The 14,433-nt window shown below is 41.1% G+C and overlaps 1 protein-coding gene across 2 annotated transcripts; it reads right to left on the bottom strand.

Annotated features, from left to right (window-relative positions):
* Positions 1-4,312: 4,312 nt before the first annotated feature.
* On the bottom strand, positions 4,313-12,998 carry ak7a (adenylate kinase 7a). Of its 2 annotated transcripts, XM_046293169.1 has the most exons (18): positions 12,875-12,998; positions 12,607-12,765; positions 12,122-12,236; positions 10,006-10,100; positions 9,787-9,897; positions 9,619-9,702; positions 9,432-9,520; positions 9,212-9,302; positions 9,004-9,081; positions 8,389-8,538; positions 7,973-8,101; positions 7,667-7,772; positions 7,388-7,516; positions 7,199-7,255; positions 6,918-7,115; positions 6,504-6,724; positions 4,999-5,157; positions 4,313-4,589 (listed from the first exon to the last, which is right to left on the bottom strand). In XM_046293169.1, exons 1-18 carry the CDS (start codon positions 12,959-12,961, stop codon positions 4,554-4,556), a joined length of 2,094 nt encoding a protein of 697 aa, XP_046149125.1. In that variant the 5' UTR covers positions 12,962-12,998; the 3' UTR covers positions 4,313-4,553. The 2 variants fall into 2 exon arrangements, with proteins under 2 accessions (XP_046149125.1, XP_046149126.1); XM_046293170.1 differs by lacking the exon at positions 9,619-9,702.
* Between the last annotated feature and the right edge of the window lie 1,435 nt (positions 12,999-14,433).

Here is a 14,433-nt window from a genome sequence, read left to right as displayed (position 1 = left end):
ACCTGTCTTCTCTGTTTGTCTGTTGCCAGTTCGTCTTGTTCGTCAAGCCATCCAGCGTTTTGCTCCTGCTTTTCCCCAGTCTCTCTTTTTCTCGCTCTCCTGGTTTTGACCTTTGCCTGTCCTGACTGAGCCTGCCTGCCTGACCACTCTGCCTGAGCCTGCCTGCCGTCCTATGTCTCTGCCCCTACTCTGGATTACCAACCTCTGCCTGACCTGACCCTGCCTGCCGTCCTGTGCCTTTGCCCCTACTCTGGATTACTGACCTGACCCTGCATGCCGTCCTGTGCCCTTGCTACTACTCTGGATTATCGATCCCTGCCTGTCGTTTGCCTGCCCCTGTTGCTGTAATAAACATTGTTACTTCAACACAGTCTGCATTTGGGTCTTACCTGAAACGTGATAGGTATCTGTAAATTACTTCACTATTTATAATTTTGACAGCTTTTACTTCACTACATTCCTCAAGGAAATAACATACTTTTAGCTCCATACATTTACCCTGACACCCAAAAGTATTTGTTACATTTTGAATGCTTAGCAGGACAGGAACATGGTACAATTTACACACTTATCAAGAGAACATCCCTGGTCATCCCTACTGCCTCTGATCTGGTGGACTCCCTAAACACACATACTTTGTTTGTAAATTAATGTCTAAGTGTTGGAGTGTGTCCCTGGCTATCAAGTGCTCAGCATATGTGGGAACTCCTTCAAGACTGATGGAAAAGTATTCCAGGTTAAGTTGTTTGGAAGAGTGTACAAAGATGTCATCAAGGCAAAGGGTGGCTACTTTGAAGAATCTCAAATATATTTAGATTTGTTTAACACTTTTTTGGTTACTACATGATTCCATATGTATTATTTCATAGTTTTGATGTCGTCACTATTATTGTACAATGTAGAAAATAGTAAAAATAAAGAAAAACCCTTGAATGAGCAGGTGTGTCCAAACCTTGGACTGGTACTGTATATAGGAAGTCCCGTACCAGGAAGAGATTAATTCTACTTTCACCGCTGAATATTGGTACAATAATTGTCTGACTTTCAACTACATGTGGACTGCATGACCTTTACAACAACCATGTGATCAAAGGTCATGAACTTTCAACTGCAGTTGACTGGACATTTCTGCATTTGCTCCTCACCAACTGCATCTTGAGGTCGGAACAAAAGCATTGTGTATTTAGATCCCTTGACTTTTTCCACATTTTGTTACATTACAGCCTGATTTTAAAATGGATTAAATTGATATGTTGTGTCACTGGCCTACACACAATACCCCATAATGTCAAAGTGGAATTATGTTGTTTGAATTTTTTTTACAAATGAATACAAAATGAAAAGCTGAAATGTCTTGGGTCAATAGGTATTCAACCCCTTTGTTATGGCAAGATTAAATAAGTTCAGGAGTAAAAATGTGCTTAACAAGTCACAAAACAGGTTGCATGGATTCTTTGTGCAATACTAGTGTTGAATGAATACCTAATCTCTGTACCCCACACATCTCTGTAACCCACACACAATTACCTGTAAGGTCCCTCAGTTGAGCCCAAAAGCAGACATTGAATATCAATTTGAGCATGGTTAAGTTATTAATTACACTTTGGAGGGTGTATCAATACACCCAGTCACTACAAAGATACAGGCGTCCTTCCTAACTCAGTTGCCGGAGAGGAAGGAAACCGCTCAGGTATTAAATCCAACGGCGAGTTGAATGGCTGTGAGAGGAGAAACCTGAGGATGGATCAACACCTTTGTAGTTACTCCACAATACTAACCTAAACGACAAAATTCACTCAGTCACATGATTTTATTTCAAGTAGGATAGCAGCCTACACAAGAAATAACTAATATTGATAACCATATAGATGTCACCTTGATACATACAGTCTACTACTCAATAGGGAGGACATGAACAGAGAAAGTTTAGCGCTGTTCTGTGTTCACTATTAATTAGGGATAGCCCCCTTTTTTTCAATTTTTGCCTACAATGACATACCCAAATCTAACTGCCTGTAGCTCAGGCCCTGAAGCAAGGATATGCATATGAAAGAAAATTGAATGTAGAATATAACACAATAGATCTGGTAGAAGAAAATACGAAGAAAAAAACTAACCATCTTTGAAAGGCTACAGAAAGGTCCCACATCTAGCCATCACTCAGGTTGTAATTCCGATAGTGTCCACAAGATGGCAGCCAGCAGTGAATGTACAAAGTGTCAGACGGATAACTTGAAGTATGAGCAAACTACATGACTTTTAGCGTGAAGTCACCCAGGTACATTTGGGCAAATCGTGAAGGAAACATTCACGTTACATTTTTCTGCAAGAATTTGGTCAAATCTGTATACTTGGACTTTGATTTCTCTTTTCCAATATTAGTAGCCATATTATAAGTTAAACAATTGCAAAACACTCAGTTTTCATAACACTCCATATTCTTATAATTTTTGTCCAAAAGGAAAAGGCTTGATGTCGCACAAGGTTAGCAGCAACACTTGCGACAGATACAGGGTTTCCCGACACTCCCATAAAGCCCAGCTCATTGGCTATCTAGTTAGCTTTTATTGACCCCGATTGGTGCTTATTTGAGAAAGTTACATTCGATCAAGTGAAGACCGCCCGCGTCATTGGCGTGCCATGAAGGCGTCGCTCTCTGAACAACTTTGGTGTCCTATAGGATACACCCCTAATTATATAGTGAAGTCTGATTATGTTCTAGGATCTCTGAGGAATAAATACGGATGTGATTTGACTGGTTGAAACAAGGTTTAGGGTTAGATTGTAAATTGAACGAGTGGAAATACAAAATCGATCATACATGCTATATGGACCTTTTTAGGATATGAAAAAGGGTTTTATCTAACAAAACAACACTTCATGTTATCTCTGGGACTCTTTGGACGATAAATCAGAGTATGATTTCAGAATGTATGTACACATTTCACCTTCAGAGGTGAATTTATCAAACTTATCGAGGTGAAAAGTGTTTTTGCTGTTAGGAGCTCTCCTCAAACAATAACATGGCATTTTTCGGAGTAATAGCTACTGTAACTTGGACAGTGCAGTAATATTAACAAGAATTTAATCTGGGATCGTGACACTGTCCCGTTCATGTCACCACACCCCAATAGGGATTTGTTTTATCTTAATTATGTCACAATCAACTTTTACCAGTATGCATATTAGGTGATGTCTCATTATGTATGTAAATGTATGTAAATGTAAATTATATGTGCATATTTACATATCGCACATATCCCTTTTTCTGGATGCTGGATGGTTACACTCCAGCACCGGACATTAGTAGAGCAGATTAAAATACTAACTTATCCCCTTACACTGTGCATAAGACAGTAGTTTTGGAATTGTTAGTTAGATTACTTGTTGGTTATCACTGCATTGTCGGAACTAGAAGCACAAGCATTTCGCTACACTCGCATTAACATCTGCTAACCATGTGTATGTGACAAATAACATTTGATTTGATTTGATTTTAATGACATTCATTTTTTTTCTCCATTTTCCAAAGAAAATGTTATCTAGAATAAAACATTTACAACATATCAACAATTCCCTCAGGGCAAGTCTGGAGAATATATCTTATCATAAACAACACACACATCGGTGAGTACAGACGCTTCTGATGCTGAGAAAAAAATGTGGTGGTAAATGTCTGACAAGTACACTGAAATTAGACTCCTAAATGCCTACTTAGACCCAATCAGCACCTCTTCAAAGTAAGTTACTAAATATAGTCCAGTTTGTAACATTCTCTATGAAAATGGGATTTTAAATTATTATGGGGAAATCAATGTAGTGAGCTTTGAAAATATTGATATAATTCCGTTTTAAAGTGGTTAAAATTCATTCAAATTAAGGTAGAATATGATCAGCTAAAGAAAATATATATTTTTATCACGTTTTTGAAATGTTTATATTTTTTTGTGTGAAAATAGTAATATTAATAGACCAAAATACAAACAAATCTCAAAATTAATAAGACGCAAAAATGTCAGCCTGTGATGCCTGGCCTTAAAATGTCAGCCTGTGATGCCTGGCCTTAAAATGTCAGCCTGTGATGCCTGGCCTTAAAATGTCAGCCTGTGATGCCTGGCCTTAAAATGTCAGCCTGTGATGCCTGGCCTTAAAATGTCAGCTTTTTTCTTATTGTGAGTTTTAATCAGTTGAACTTCTTGTTCAGAAAATCACTAGCTCTGTTTTCACGCTTGTTTTTAATATTCAGCCGCTGTGCCAATCAGCTGTGGGTTTGTAACTGGATTACAATTCATGCTAGGGTGGGTGTAGAAGAGGCCTTAACACACAATTTAATCAGAATATACATTTCACTTTTTTTTAGTTAAAGATCATTATATTCATAAAATGATCTTTACAATAATTCCTCCAAACAGAGCATTATATGTTTTTGTATTTTTTGTGGGGAAAAATAAACAAGGTAGACTTGATCAACACAGAACACTGTCATGACAAAACATTTATAATACCAGTCGACAAGGTCTCATAGACGTTTGGAATGTCTTATGCACATCACACTAATCTTGTGAATTATTCCGGAGGAGATATTCAGCCTGAAATAGATAAACACAAAAATGTAGTATTTAGAAAAAAAACACAAAAATGTAGTATTTAGAAAAAAAAACAAAAAAAAGGACAATTTGGTTGGAAACGTGACATTTCTTTACTGTAGGCTTAGCTACTTCGGTACCTGACAACAATTCACATCCGTTTATTGTTGAAGTGCAACCTATATAATTGAAGAGGAGAAGTAGGCTACTACTCTATTGAATCTATTTGCTTCTATGGAAGACATTTGTTTTGCTTATTTCACCAGCCATCAGTCCTCCGTCTACTGGTCTCTGATGGATGTGTGTGAACAGTATATTTTTCTCTGTATATCTCTTACCGGTGACAAATCTGATTTCTCTTTGTGGGATTAATAAAGTTTATTTGATTTTTTAAATGAAATAAAAACATTACCAGGAAGTCTACCGGGTCGTCTGGCTTGGCCTTGCAGCACTCCATCATGCCCTCAGTGAGAGAAGGCATTACGTAATTCATCAGGTAGTTCCTCAGGGGGGCGGAGCGAGCCTCCAGCAGCTCGTGCTCCTGCCTCTTCACCTCAGTCACGTGACGGTTCTAGAGATACCCACACACAACGTATGTACAGCTCAGCTAAACAGAAACTACAGCTCCAGGGTTTACGTCGTTGCTGGTGGCCCACTCTTCCATGGTATACAAAGAGGGGTTTTAAGAGTTTATAGATCTGAGAGGACTGGATAGGGGTAAGCAATGTGGAGATGAGTTTATAGATCTGAGAGGACTAGATAGGGGTAAGCAATGTGGAGATGAGTTTATAGATCTGAGAGGACTGGATAGGGGTAAGCAATGTGGAGATGAGTTTATAGATCTGAGAGGACTGGATAGGGGTAAGCAATGTGGAGATGAGTTTATAGATCTGAGAGGACTAGATAGGGGTAAGCAATGTGGAGATGAGTTTATAGATCTGAGAGGACTAGATAGGGGTAAGCAATGTGGAGATGAGTTTATAGATCTGAGAGGACTGGATAGGGGTAAGCAATGTGGAGATGATGATCTGAGAGGAGATGCAAGAGATGAGTTTTAGATCTGATGTGGAGATGAGTTTATAGAGGACAATGTGGAGATGAGTTTATAGAGGGGATAGGGGTAAGCAATGTGGAGATGAGTTTATAGATCTGAGAGGACTAGATAGGGGTAAGCAATGTGGAGATGAGTTTATAGATCTGAGAGGACAATGTGGAGATGAGTTTATAGATCTGAGAGGACTGGATAGGGGTAAGCAATGTGGAGATGAGTTTTTATAGATCTGGAGATGAGGACTGGATAGGGGTAAGCAATGTGGAGATGAGTTTATAGATCAATGTGGAGATGAGTTTATAGATCTGAGAGGACTAGATAGGGGTAAGCAATGTGGAGATGAGTTTATAGATCTGAGAGGACTGGATAGGGGTAAGCAATGTGGAGATGAGTAAGATCAATGTGGAGATGAGTTTATAGATCTGAGAGGACTGGATAGGGGTAAGCAATGTGGAGATGAGTTTATAGATCTGAGAGGACTGGATAGGGGTAAGCAATGTGGAGATGAGTTTATAGATCTGAGAGGACTGGATAGGGGTAAGCAATGTGGAGATGAGTTTATAGATCTGAGAGGACTGGATAGGGGTAAGCAATGTGGAGATGAGTTTATAGATCTGAGAGGACTGGATAGGGGTAAGCAATGTGGAGATGAGTTTATAGATCTGAGAGGACTGGATAGGGGTAAGCAATGTGGAGATGAGTTTATAGATCTGAGAGGACTGGATAGGGGTAAGCAATGTGGAGATGAGTTTATAAGGATTCCAAAATGGAATCAAATCTCAATGAGTAATGTGAGAGAGATGTTTCCTGAAATGCCACCCTATTCCCATTCTAGTATACTACTTCTGATGCAGCCCATCTCTTACCCACTCCTCGAGCTGTGTGGCCATCTTGGCAGCGGTCTCAGCCTCCCTCCTATTCCACTCTGCTGTCTCCAGTACTAGGCGCTGTGCTGTCTCCTCTACGGACTTCCTCTCCATCTCCTCTCTCTCCTCAAGGGTGGGTCCGTAGTTCCTGGGACGCCCCACCAGCCTGGTGATTTTGTCCATCACAGCACCGTATTCAGGATCGACGGCATTGTTCACCTCTGACAGACAGACAGACAGACTATGAAAGACTGACATACTTCCTCTCAATGCGTTGAGTTCTAATCAAATCACTATTTACTACAATTACTGGTTCTGATAGTTACAGTTGAATATTAGGGTTTCAAAATGATTCAAAAATCTATCACATGATTCTGTTTTGGTAAATCAATATCTACAGTATTTTGTCCTTACCAATGTGCTCTGGGTGAATCTCCAGCTCGTCAAAGTAGTTCAGAACCGTTGCATCTTCCACGTTGGCCTTTCTAAACTTCTTCAGCCGGGTAAGGTACTCATCTTTAGAGTAGTGCATTTTCTCTGCCACACTCTCAGGCAGGTTCTGCACCCGCTCCTTTAAAAAGTCATCCGATGCCTCCAGGGAGAAAATGAACTCTGCAGAAGAGACGGACGAGGGGGGGGGAATCAGTGATAGACATGCAATACTGTGCAATTCAGTTATATTAACAATCACTTACCAGGAATGATCTTCTTGTTGAAGGCAGGCATTTTGGACCTGGGATCGTCCAGTACATCTGGAAAACATCCGTGTTTAAGAGAACAAGCAGGATGACAAGGTTATCTTTTCCATCGTTTATTTGAAAAGTATTTTACAATATCATCAACGCTTTAATTGTAAAAATAACGTTCATTTGATTTATGTTTACCATAGAAGATCTCCTTGGCCTGATCGTAGGACTTGGGGAAGCCGTCCAGGACGAAGCCGTGGTTCCTGCATGGCGTTGAGTTCAGCTTATCACGCATGATACGGTACACAAGCCCGTCGCTCAGGCGACCTGCAAAAATTATGATGACATTCATGAAACCACTGCATCTTCACAATATAAAATCAAACAAATTATAGAGATGAGGGGCGGAGTCTAAATTAAATTGACAAACATGCTTTCGGGAACAACTCATGGCTGTGTTGTGGAATATTATTGTACCTCCATTTTGCTCCATGCTGTCCTTCAGAGAGTCCAGTTGGTCCTGAGCGTTACTGAGCGCCTCCTCACTCTCTCCCTCCTGCTCAGTGCCATTCACAGCCTCCTCCTGACATATAATGGACAACTCAAATGAATACCTGGATTCATATACTGTAGAGTGTACATGTATAGTACAGAGACCTGTAATATCAGAAAATAACAAGGGGTGCATTTCTTTTGATCTACCACAAGGGGGAGGCATTTCCTATTTTACAAGAGAGAATAAATATGAAGCGCTTTACAAGTGTCATCGCTGCTTTTACTGACCAGATGTTGCATCTTCTCATCAATGACCTCTTTGAGGTTGATGTGGTGCAGTTTGTAATGTTGACACAGTTTCTCTGCCACGCTGCTCTTTCCTACTGCTGGAGGACCCAGGAGACAGATTCTGATGGGCTGATGGGGAAACCAAAGAGCATGATAAATATTTTAACCATTTCTGGCTTGAAAATGAGTATATAATATCATATAAAATAATATAATGACACTATCTATAATATATATCTATCTATAAGCCTAAACACGGTGCTCATTCTATGTATTGCTGTGTAACGAAGCTTTCCTTCCAATAAGAGACAATACACAGGTTCACATTCTAAATTGGTGCTGGGAAAATCTATTCAGTCCCTAGCTAATATAAGAACAGAAGATGTAAACATACAGTAGTTGGTTTGGTCCCTCACCAGTAGTAATCTCAACAGTTTGTATTCCTCCACCACCCGGTTGATGTTATCAATGATGCCAGCCTCCGACACCCAGTGAAGGTTGAAGGTTTCCTTCAGAAAGACTGGCTCTATCCGCAGGTTGACACTCAGGTAATCCACATCAGCGTTCTGGAAAACAAGGTGAAATTGATGCTCCAACATCGACCAGACCCGGATCTACTGCTGTTCTGTCAATTTCCCATGGTCAAACAAGACCACACAAACAGATATGGGACCAGGCTAGTTAAGATTCCCATGGTCAAACAAGACCACACAAACAGATCTGGGACCAGGCTAGTTAAGATTCCCATGGTCAAACAAGACCACACAAACAGATCTGGGACCAGGCTAGTTAAGATTCCCATGGTCAAACAAGACCACACAAACAGATCTGGGACCAGGCTAGTTAAGATTCCCATGGTCAAACAAGACCACACAAACAGATCTGGGACCAGGCTAGTTAAGATTCCCATGGTCAAACAAGACCACACAAACAGATCTGGGACCAGGCTAGTTAAGATATGTTCCAACTGACAACGGTCATTTCTGAATTAGCTTTCCTAAACCTGAGATGAGGGATGAAAACAGACAGACCGTCAGAACTGTGGTGAGGTAGGCCTCCTCCTTAGGGACTTTCTTGATCTTCCCTGGACCGAGCACAAAGCTTATTATCTAGCAAGGGGGATACAGAAAAATACACCAACCATTTTGTAGATCTACAAATCTATTTAAAGAAAGAAAGAAATGCAACAATTTTACCAACTTGAAATGATCAACAAGATGTCTGGCTTAGCCTATTTACCTTCACAATATCCTCAACAGTATTATTGGAATCATCCACAGCGAGGAAATAATGTATCTTTGGCTTGTGGTCGATTACATTCTGAATCACCCTTGTAGACAAAAGTAGACAACATCATATAATTAGTCTTTTTTTTTTCACCCAAACTCTAGCAGATGCCCTTAAATAAGCAATAATTGAACATCAATACAATGGAATGGACTCATTGAAAAATACAAACCCTGCAAGGTCGTTGACGTGAATGGTAGGGATAACATTAGTGCCAGGCCCAAAAACAGGAACTTTTGCTAACTCCCCCAGCCAAGATGTCTTGAGGAGTCAAGCCAGAGGAAAGAGTGAGACAGAGAACATCCATCGATGTCTTGATAGAACAATAATGTCTCACGTTATATATAGTTCAGATGTACCTTGAAGAAGTAGTGGAGGAGGTTTTCTCCCATTCCATACTGAACACCTGCCGCTACAACATAACTAGACAGCTTGGACTTTTTCTGTATGGTAAACAAAAGACTTGTTGGTTTTGTTGTTGTTGACATTGTTGTTGACAATTGCCGAACCCTACCCATTATACTTACGGTTTTGCCCAGTTTGAGCACCGTTTTCTCTGCATTGGCGTGCTCCTTGAAGTTAGGATGATGTCTTTTCCTCCTGTAGTCGTCCTCTGTCAGAGGAATCTCTGGGTCGTTCTAAAGGACAGAAAATATACGAGTAATGTTCAGAAAAGTGTATTGACACATATAGATATAGATCCAGATATAGTAGTTAGGAAACACAAGATTTGAATAGAAACTTACAGGATCGGCAGGCTTGCTCATTGCCCAGGTCATGACTGTTGATATCAAAATGAATATCTTCGGAGACGCAAAACTCTCAATATCTGAGTGAAGAGCTGCAGCATAAAAGGAAGAGGAGACAGCGTCTTACCGTAGGTACAGTAGGCTATATAGGGCTGTCAGTCTGAGGAGACAGCGTCTTACCGTAGGTACAGTAGGCTATATAGGGCTGTCAGTCTGAGGAGACAGCGTCTTACCGTAGGTACAGTAGGCTATATAGGGCTGTCAGTCTGAGGAGACAGCGTCTTACCGTAGGTACAGTAGGCTATATAGGGCTGTCAGTCTGAGGAGACAGCTTACCGTAGGTACAGTAGGCTATATAGGGCTGTCAGTCTGAGGAGACAGCGTCTTACCGTAGGTACAGTAGGCTATATAGGGCTGTCAGTCTGAGGAGACAGCGTCTTACCGTAGGTACAGTAGGCTATATAGGGCTGTCAGTCTGAGAGTAGGGCTGTCAGTCTGAGGAGACAGCGTCTTACCGTAGGTACAGTAGGCTATATAGGGCTGTCTGAGGAGACAGTACCTAGGTACAGTAGGCTATATAGGGCTGTCAGTCTGAGGAGACAGCGTCTTACCGAGGTACAGTAGGCTATATAGGGCTGTCAGTCTGAGGAGACAGCGTCTTACCGTAGGTACAGTAGGCTATATAGGGCTGTCAGTCTGAGGAGACAGCTACCGTAGGTACAGTAGGCTATATAGGGCTGTCAGTCTGAGGAGACAGCGTCTTACCGTAGGTACAGTAGGCTATATAGGGCTGTCAGTCTGAGGAGACAGCGTCTTACCGTAGGTACAGTAGGCTATATAGGGCTGTCAGTCTGAGAGTAGGGCTGTCAGTCTGAGGAGACAGCGTCTTACCGTAGGTACAGTAGGCTATATAGGGCTGTCAGTCTGAGGAGACAGCGTCTTACCGTAGGTACAGTAGGCTATATAGGGCTGTCAGTCTGAGGAGACAGCGTCTTACCGTAGGTACAGTAGGCTATATAGGGCTGTCAGTCTGAGGTCTACCGTAGGTACAGTAGGCTATATAGGGCTGTGTCTGAGGAGACAGCGTCTTACCGTAGGTACAGTAGGCTATATAGGGCTGTCAGTACCGTAGGTACAGTAGGCTATATAGGGCTGTCAGTCTGAGAGTAGGGCTGTCAGTCTGAGGAGACAGCGTCTTACCGTAGGTACAGTAGGCTATATAGGGCTGTCAGTCTGAGGAGACAGCGTCTTACCGTAGGTACAGTAGGCTATATAGGGCTGTCAGTCTGAGAGTAGGGCTGTCAGTCTACCGTAGGTACAGTAGGCTATATAGGGCTGTCAGTCTAGGTACAGTAGGCTATATAGGGCTGTCAGTCTGAGAGTAGGGCTGTCAGTCTGAGGAGACAGCGTCTTACCGTAGGTACAGTAGGCTATATAGGGCTGTCAGTCTGAGAGTAGGGCTGTCAGTCTGAGAGTAGGGCTGTCAGTCTGAGAGTAGGGCTGTCAGTCTGAGAGTAGGGCTGTCAGTCTGAGAGTAGGGCTGTCAGTCTGAGAGTAGGGCTGTCAGTCTGAGAGTAGGGCTGTCAGTCTGAGAGTAGGGCTGTCAGTCTGAGAGTAGGGCTGTCAGTCTGAGAGTAGGGCTGTCAGTCTGAGAGTAGGGCTGTCAGTCTGAGAGTAGGGCTGTCAGTCTGAGAGTAGGGCTGTCAGACATTAAGAAAGGAACACATCTAGTTCATCGCAGAAATTGCTGTGATTAATCACAATGGCAAATTCTGAATTTGCTCAAATTGAGCTGTAATTAAACGTTTATTTTGATACAAAAAACATGACAAGAATATGGACATCTTGATTTTGTCCAAAGTAATGTTTTGCAAAATCAAGCAAATTGATAAAGGTCACTTTTAACTTCAATGTCAACTTGCTTTGACATTACACTGTTGTTTTTATCTGTGTAGATGATGTGTATTTTGAATGTTTTCAGACTGCGACTAAAACACTTTTTTTTTATTACAAAAAGTTAACTTGAGTAAAACTGATTAACTCTGGCAACCCTATCTGAGAGTGAATTTATCATGATGGTTTCATCCAACAGATGGACTGGTCCATAGCCTACCTGAAATTGCCCAAGTTGCCTCATCTATCAACTCTGCTGTTGCATGTTCTGAGATGTTGTAAACCACCACATCACATTTCAAAAGGCTTGGCAGCAGCTGATCTCTCTTCTGTGACTGGAATGGACATGGACAGACGTCAATGACAGGCCTAGATGAAAACTGCATAGCTCTGAATGATGAAGTGTGTGGTTATATCAATATTGTATATTTAAGAAATAAGGCAAGAGGGGGTTCGGTATATGGCCAATACACCACGGCTAAGGGCTGTTCGCACAACACAACGCGGATACAGCCCTTAGCTGTGGTATATTGGTCATATACCACAAACCCCTAAGGTGCATTATTGCTATTATAAACCGGTTACCAACGTAATACGAGCAGTCAAAATAAATGACTTGTCACCCGTGGTATACCACTGCTGTCAGAACATCAGCATTCAGGGCTTGAACCACCCAGTTTATAGTTGGTTATTAGCTATACTCACTGCATAACATTGTAATGCAAAACTGGGTTTTTCCCCTTCGTTGTTTGAGATAGTTCCAACAATTTGAAAAGTCCCATCTTGAAGTGTTGTCTCATCCTCAGCGGGACCTTCTTCATCTGCCTCCTCCAAGGAGCCGCCAACCATGCAGGTTGACAGAAACTATACACAGTCGCAAAAAAAAGTGTAAACAAAAACATTGTCAGCTACATTATGTAATATTTCGCCACATCAAACTCTGATACAAAAACGTATATCGTTGCTACTTTACCTTTGCGATACATTTAGACGAATACGTATCAATATTGTTGACGAAAACCCGTTTAGTTCGGTAACTTCCTGTCTTTTCATTTGCCATGTTTTGCCGTTGCTGGGGAAAGAGGGACGCTTTGGGGTTGCTAACGTCACCTCAACCAATGAAATAAGTGCATTTGCAAAAGTGAGCAATGAGCAATGACAGCATCAAAAGCGTCTTGCTTAGATACCAGTAAATTATTAAAAAATACATTTAAAAAAATACATCATTCAATGATTAATTTCATATGGTAACAAATGCAATGCATAAATGCCAACTTTTTTACACAGGCTATTTTGGTGGAGTTTTGTGCAGAAGATAGCACTTGTTCTCCAGTTGTGTGAAATATTTGCTTTTTTTGTCAGTCACAGTAACAGGAGTGACTCCAAAACGAAACAATACATTATTTACCATTCATTTCTATTGGCACAAAATAATCTGAAACACAACCAAAACAAATAGCAAATGATACCAACAAATTTGTAGAAAAATGTGTCACTGTCCCAATACTTTTGGAGCACACTGTATGTGCAATGCAACCCATAAACACACACACACCCTCCCCAACCCCCACACACCTATAGCAGCACAGTACAACAACAGGGTTAGTTAGCGTTGACATGGAAACTTCCAAAGCACTTCACATATTTATAGAGCTGACACTATCTGACAAACTGCTGGCACGGCCTTATCTGCCTTCAAATGGCTCAACTACCTACTACAGGCCTCTCTTTCAGCACACTGTAAAACACAACTGCACAATGGAATTACTGTCAATGACAACACATTGTAAAACACAATGACACAATGGTATGACTGTCAATGACAGCATGCTATAAAACGTAATTACAGACATGGCACCTGGCAGTAAATTGTAACACATATTCATAGAATAGCAAGGTAGAGTGACAGAATTAGGCAGTAGATGTCACTGGCAAACTATATAGATATTTCGATTGAGACTTCAGTTCTTATTCAAATAGGCAATAGACTTAAATAACTCAAATAGAATACCATAACTCAAAAGTTATTTTCACCCTTTTCAAATTGCATGATTTCATGCTCCTGTCATTCACCTAGTCATTCTTTACACACTACTCAACAAGTGGTCTAACTGCATCTAAATCCTGTCTTTACACACTACTCAACAAGTGGTCTAACTGCATCTAAATCCTGTCTTTACACCCTACTCAACAAGTGGTCTAACTGCATCTAAATCCTGTCTTTACACACTACTCAACAAGTGGTCTAACTGCATCTAAATCCTGTCTTTACACACTACTCAACAAGTGGTCTAACTGCATCTAAATCCTGTCTTTACACACTACTCAACAAGTGGTCTAACTGCATCTAAATCCTGTCTTTACACACTACTCAACAAGTGGTCTAACTGCATCTAAATCCTGTCTTTACACACTACTCAACAAGTGGTCTAACTGCATCTAAATCCTGTCTTTACAACACTACATCAACAAGTGGTCTAACTGCATCTAAATCCTGTCTTTACACACTACTCAACAAGTGGTCTAACTGCA

Source organism: Oncorhynchus gorbuscha, linkage group LG12, assembly GCF_021184085.1.
Source record: "Oncorhynchus gorbuscha isolate QuinsamMale2020 ecotype Even-year linkage group LG12, OgorEven_v1.0, whole genome shotgun sequence".
NCBI lineage: Eukaryota > Metazoa > Chordata > Actinopteri > Salmoniformes > Salmonidae > Oncorhynchus > Oncorhynchus gorbuscha.
The sequence above is the reverse complement of the archived record's forward strand: the minus strand, read 5'-3'. Positions and strand labels throughout refer to the sequence as shown.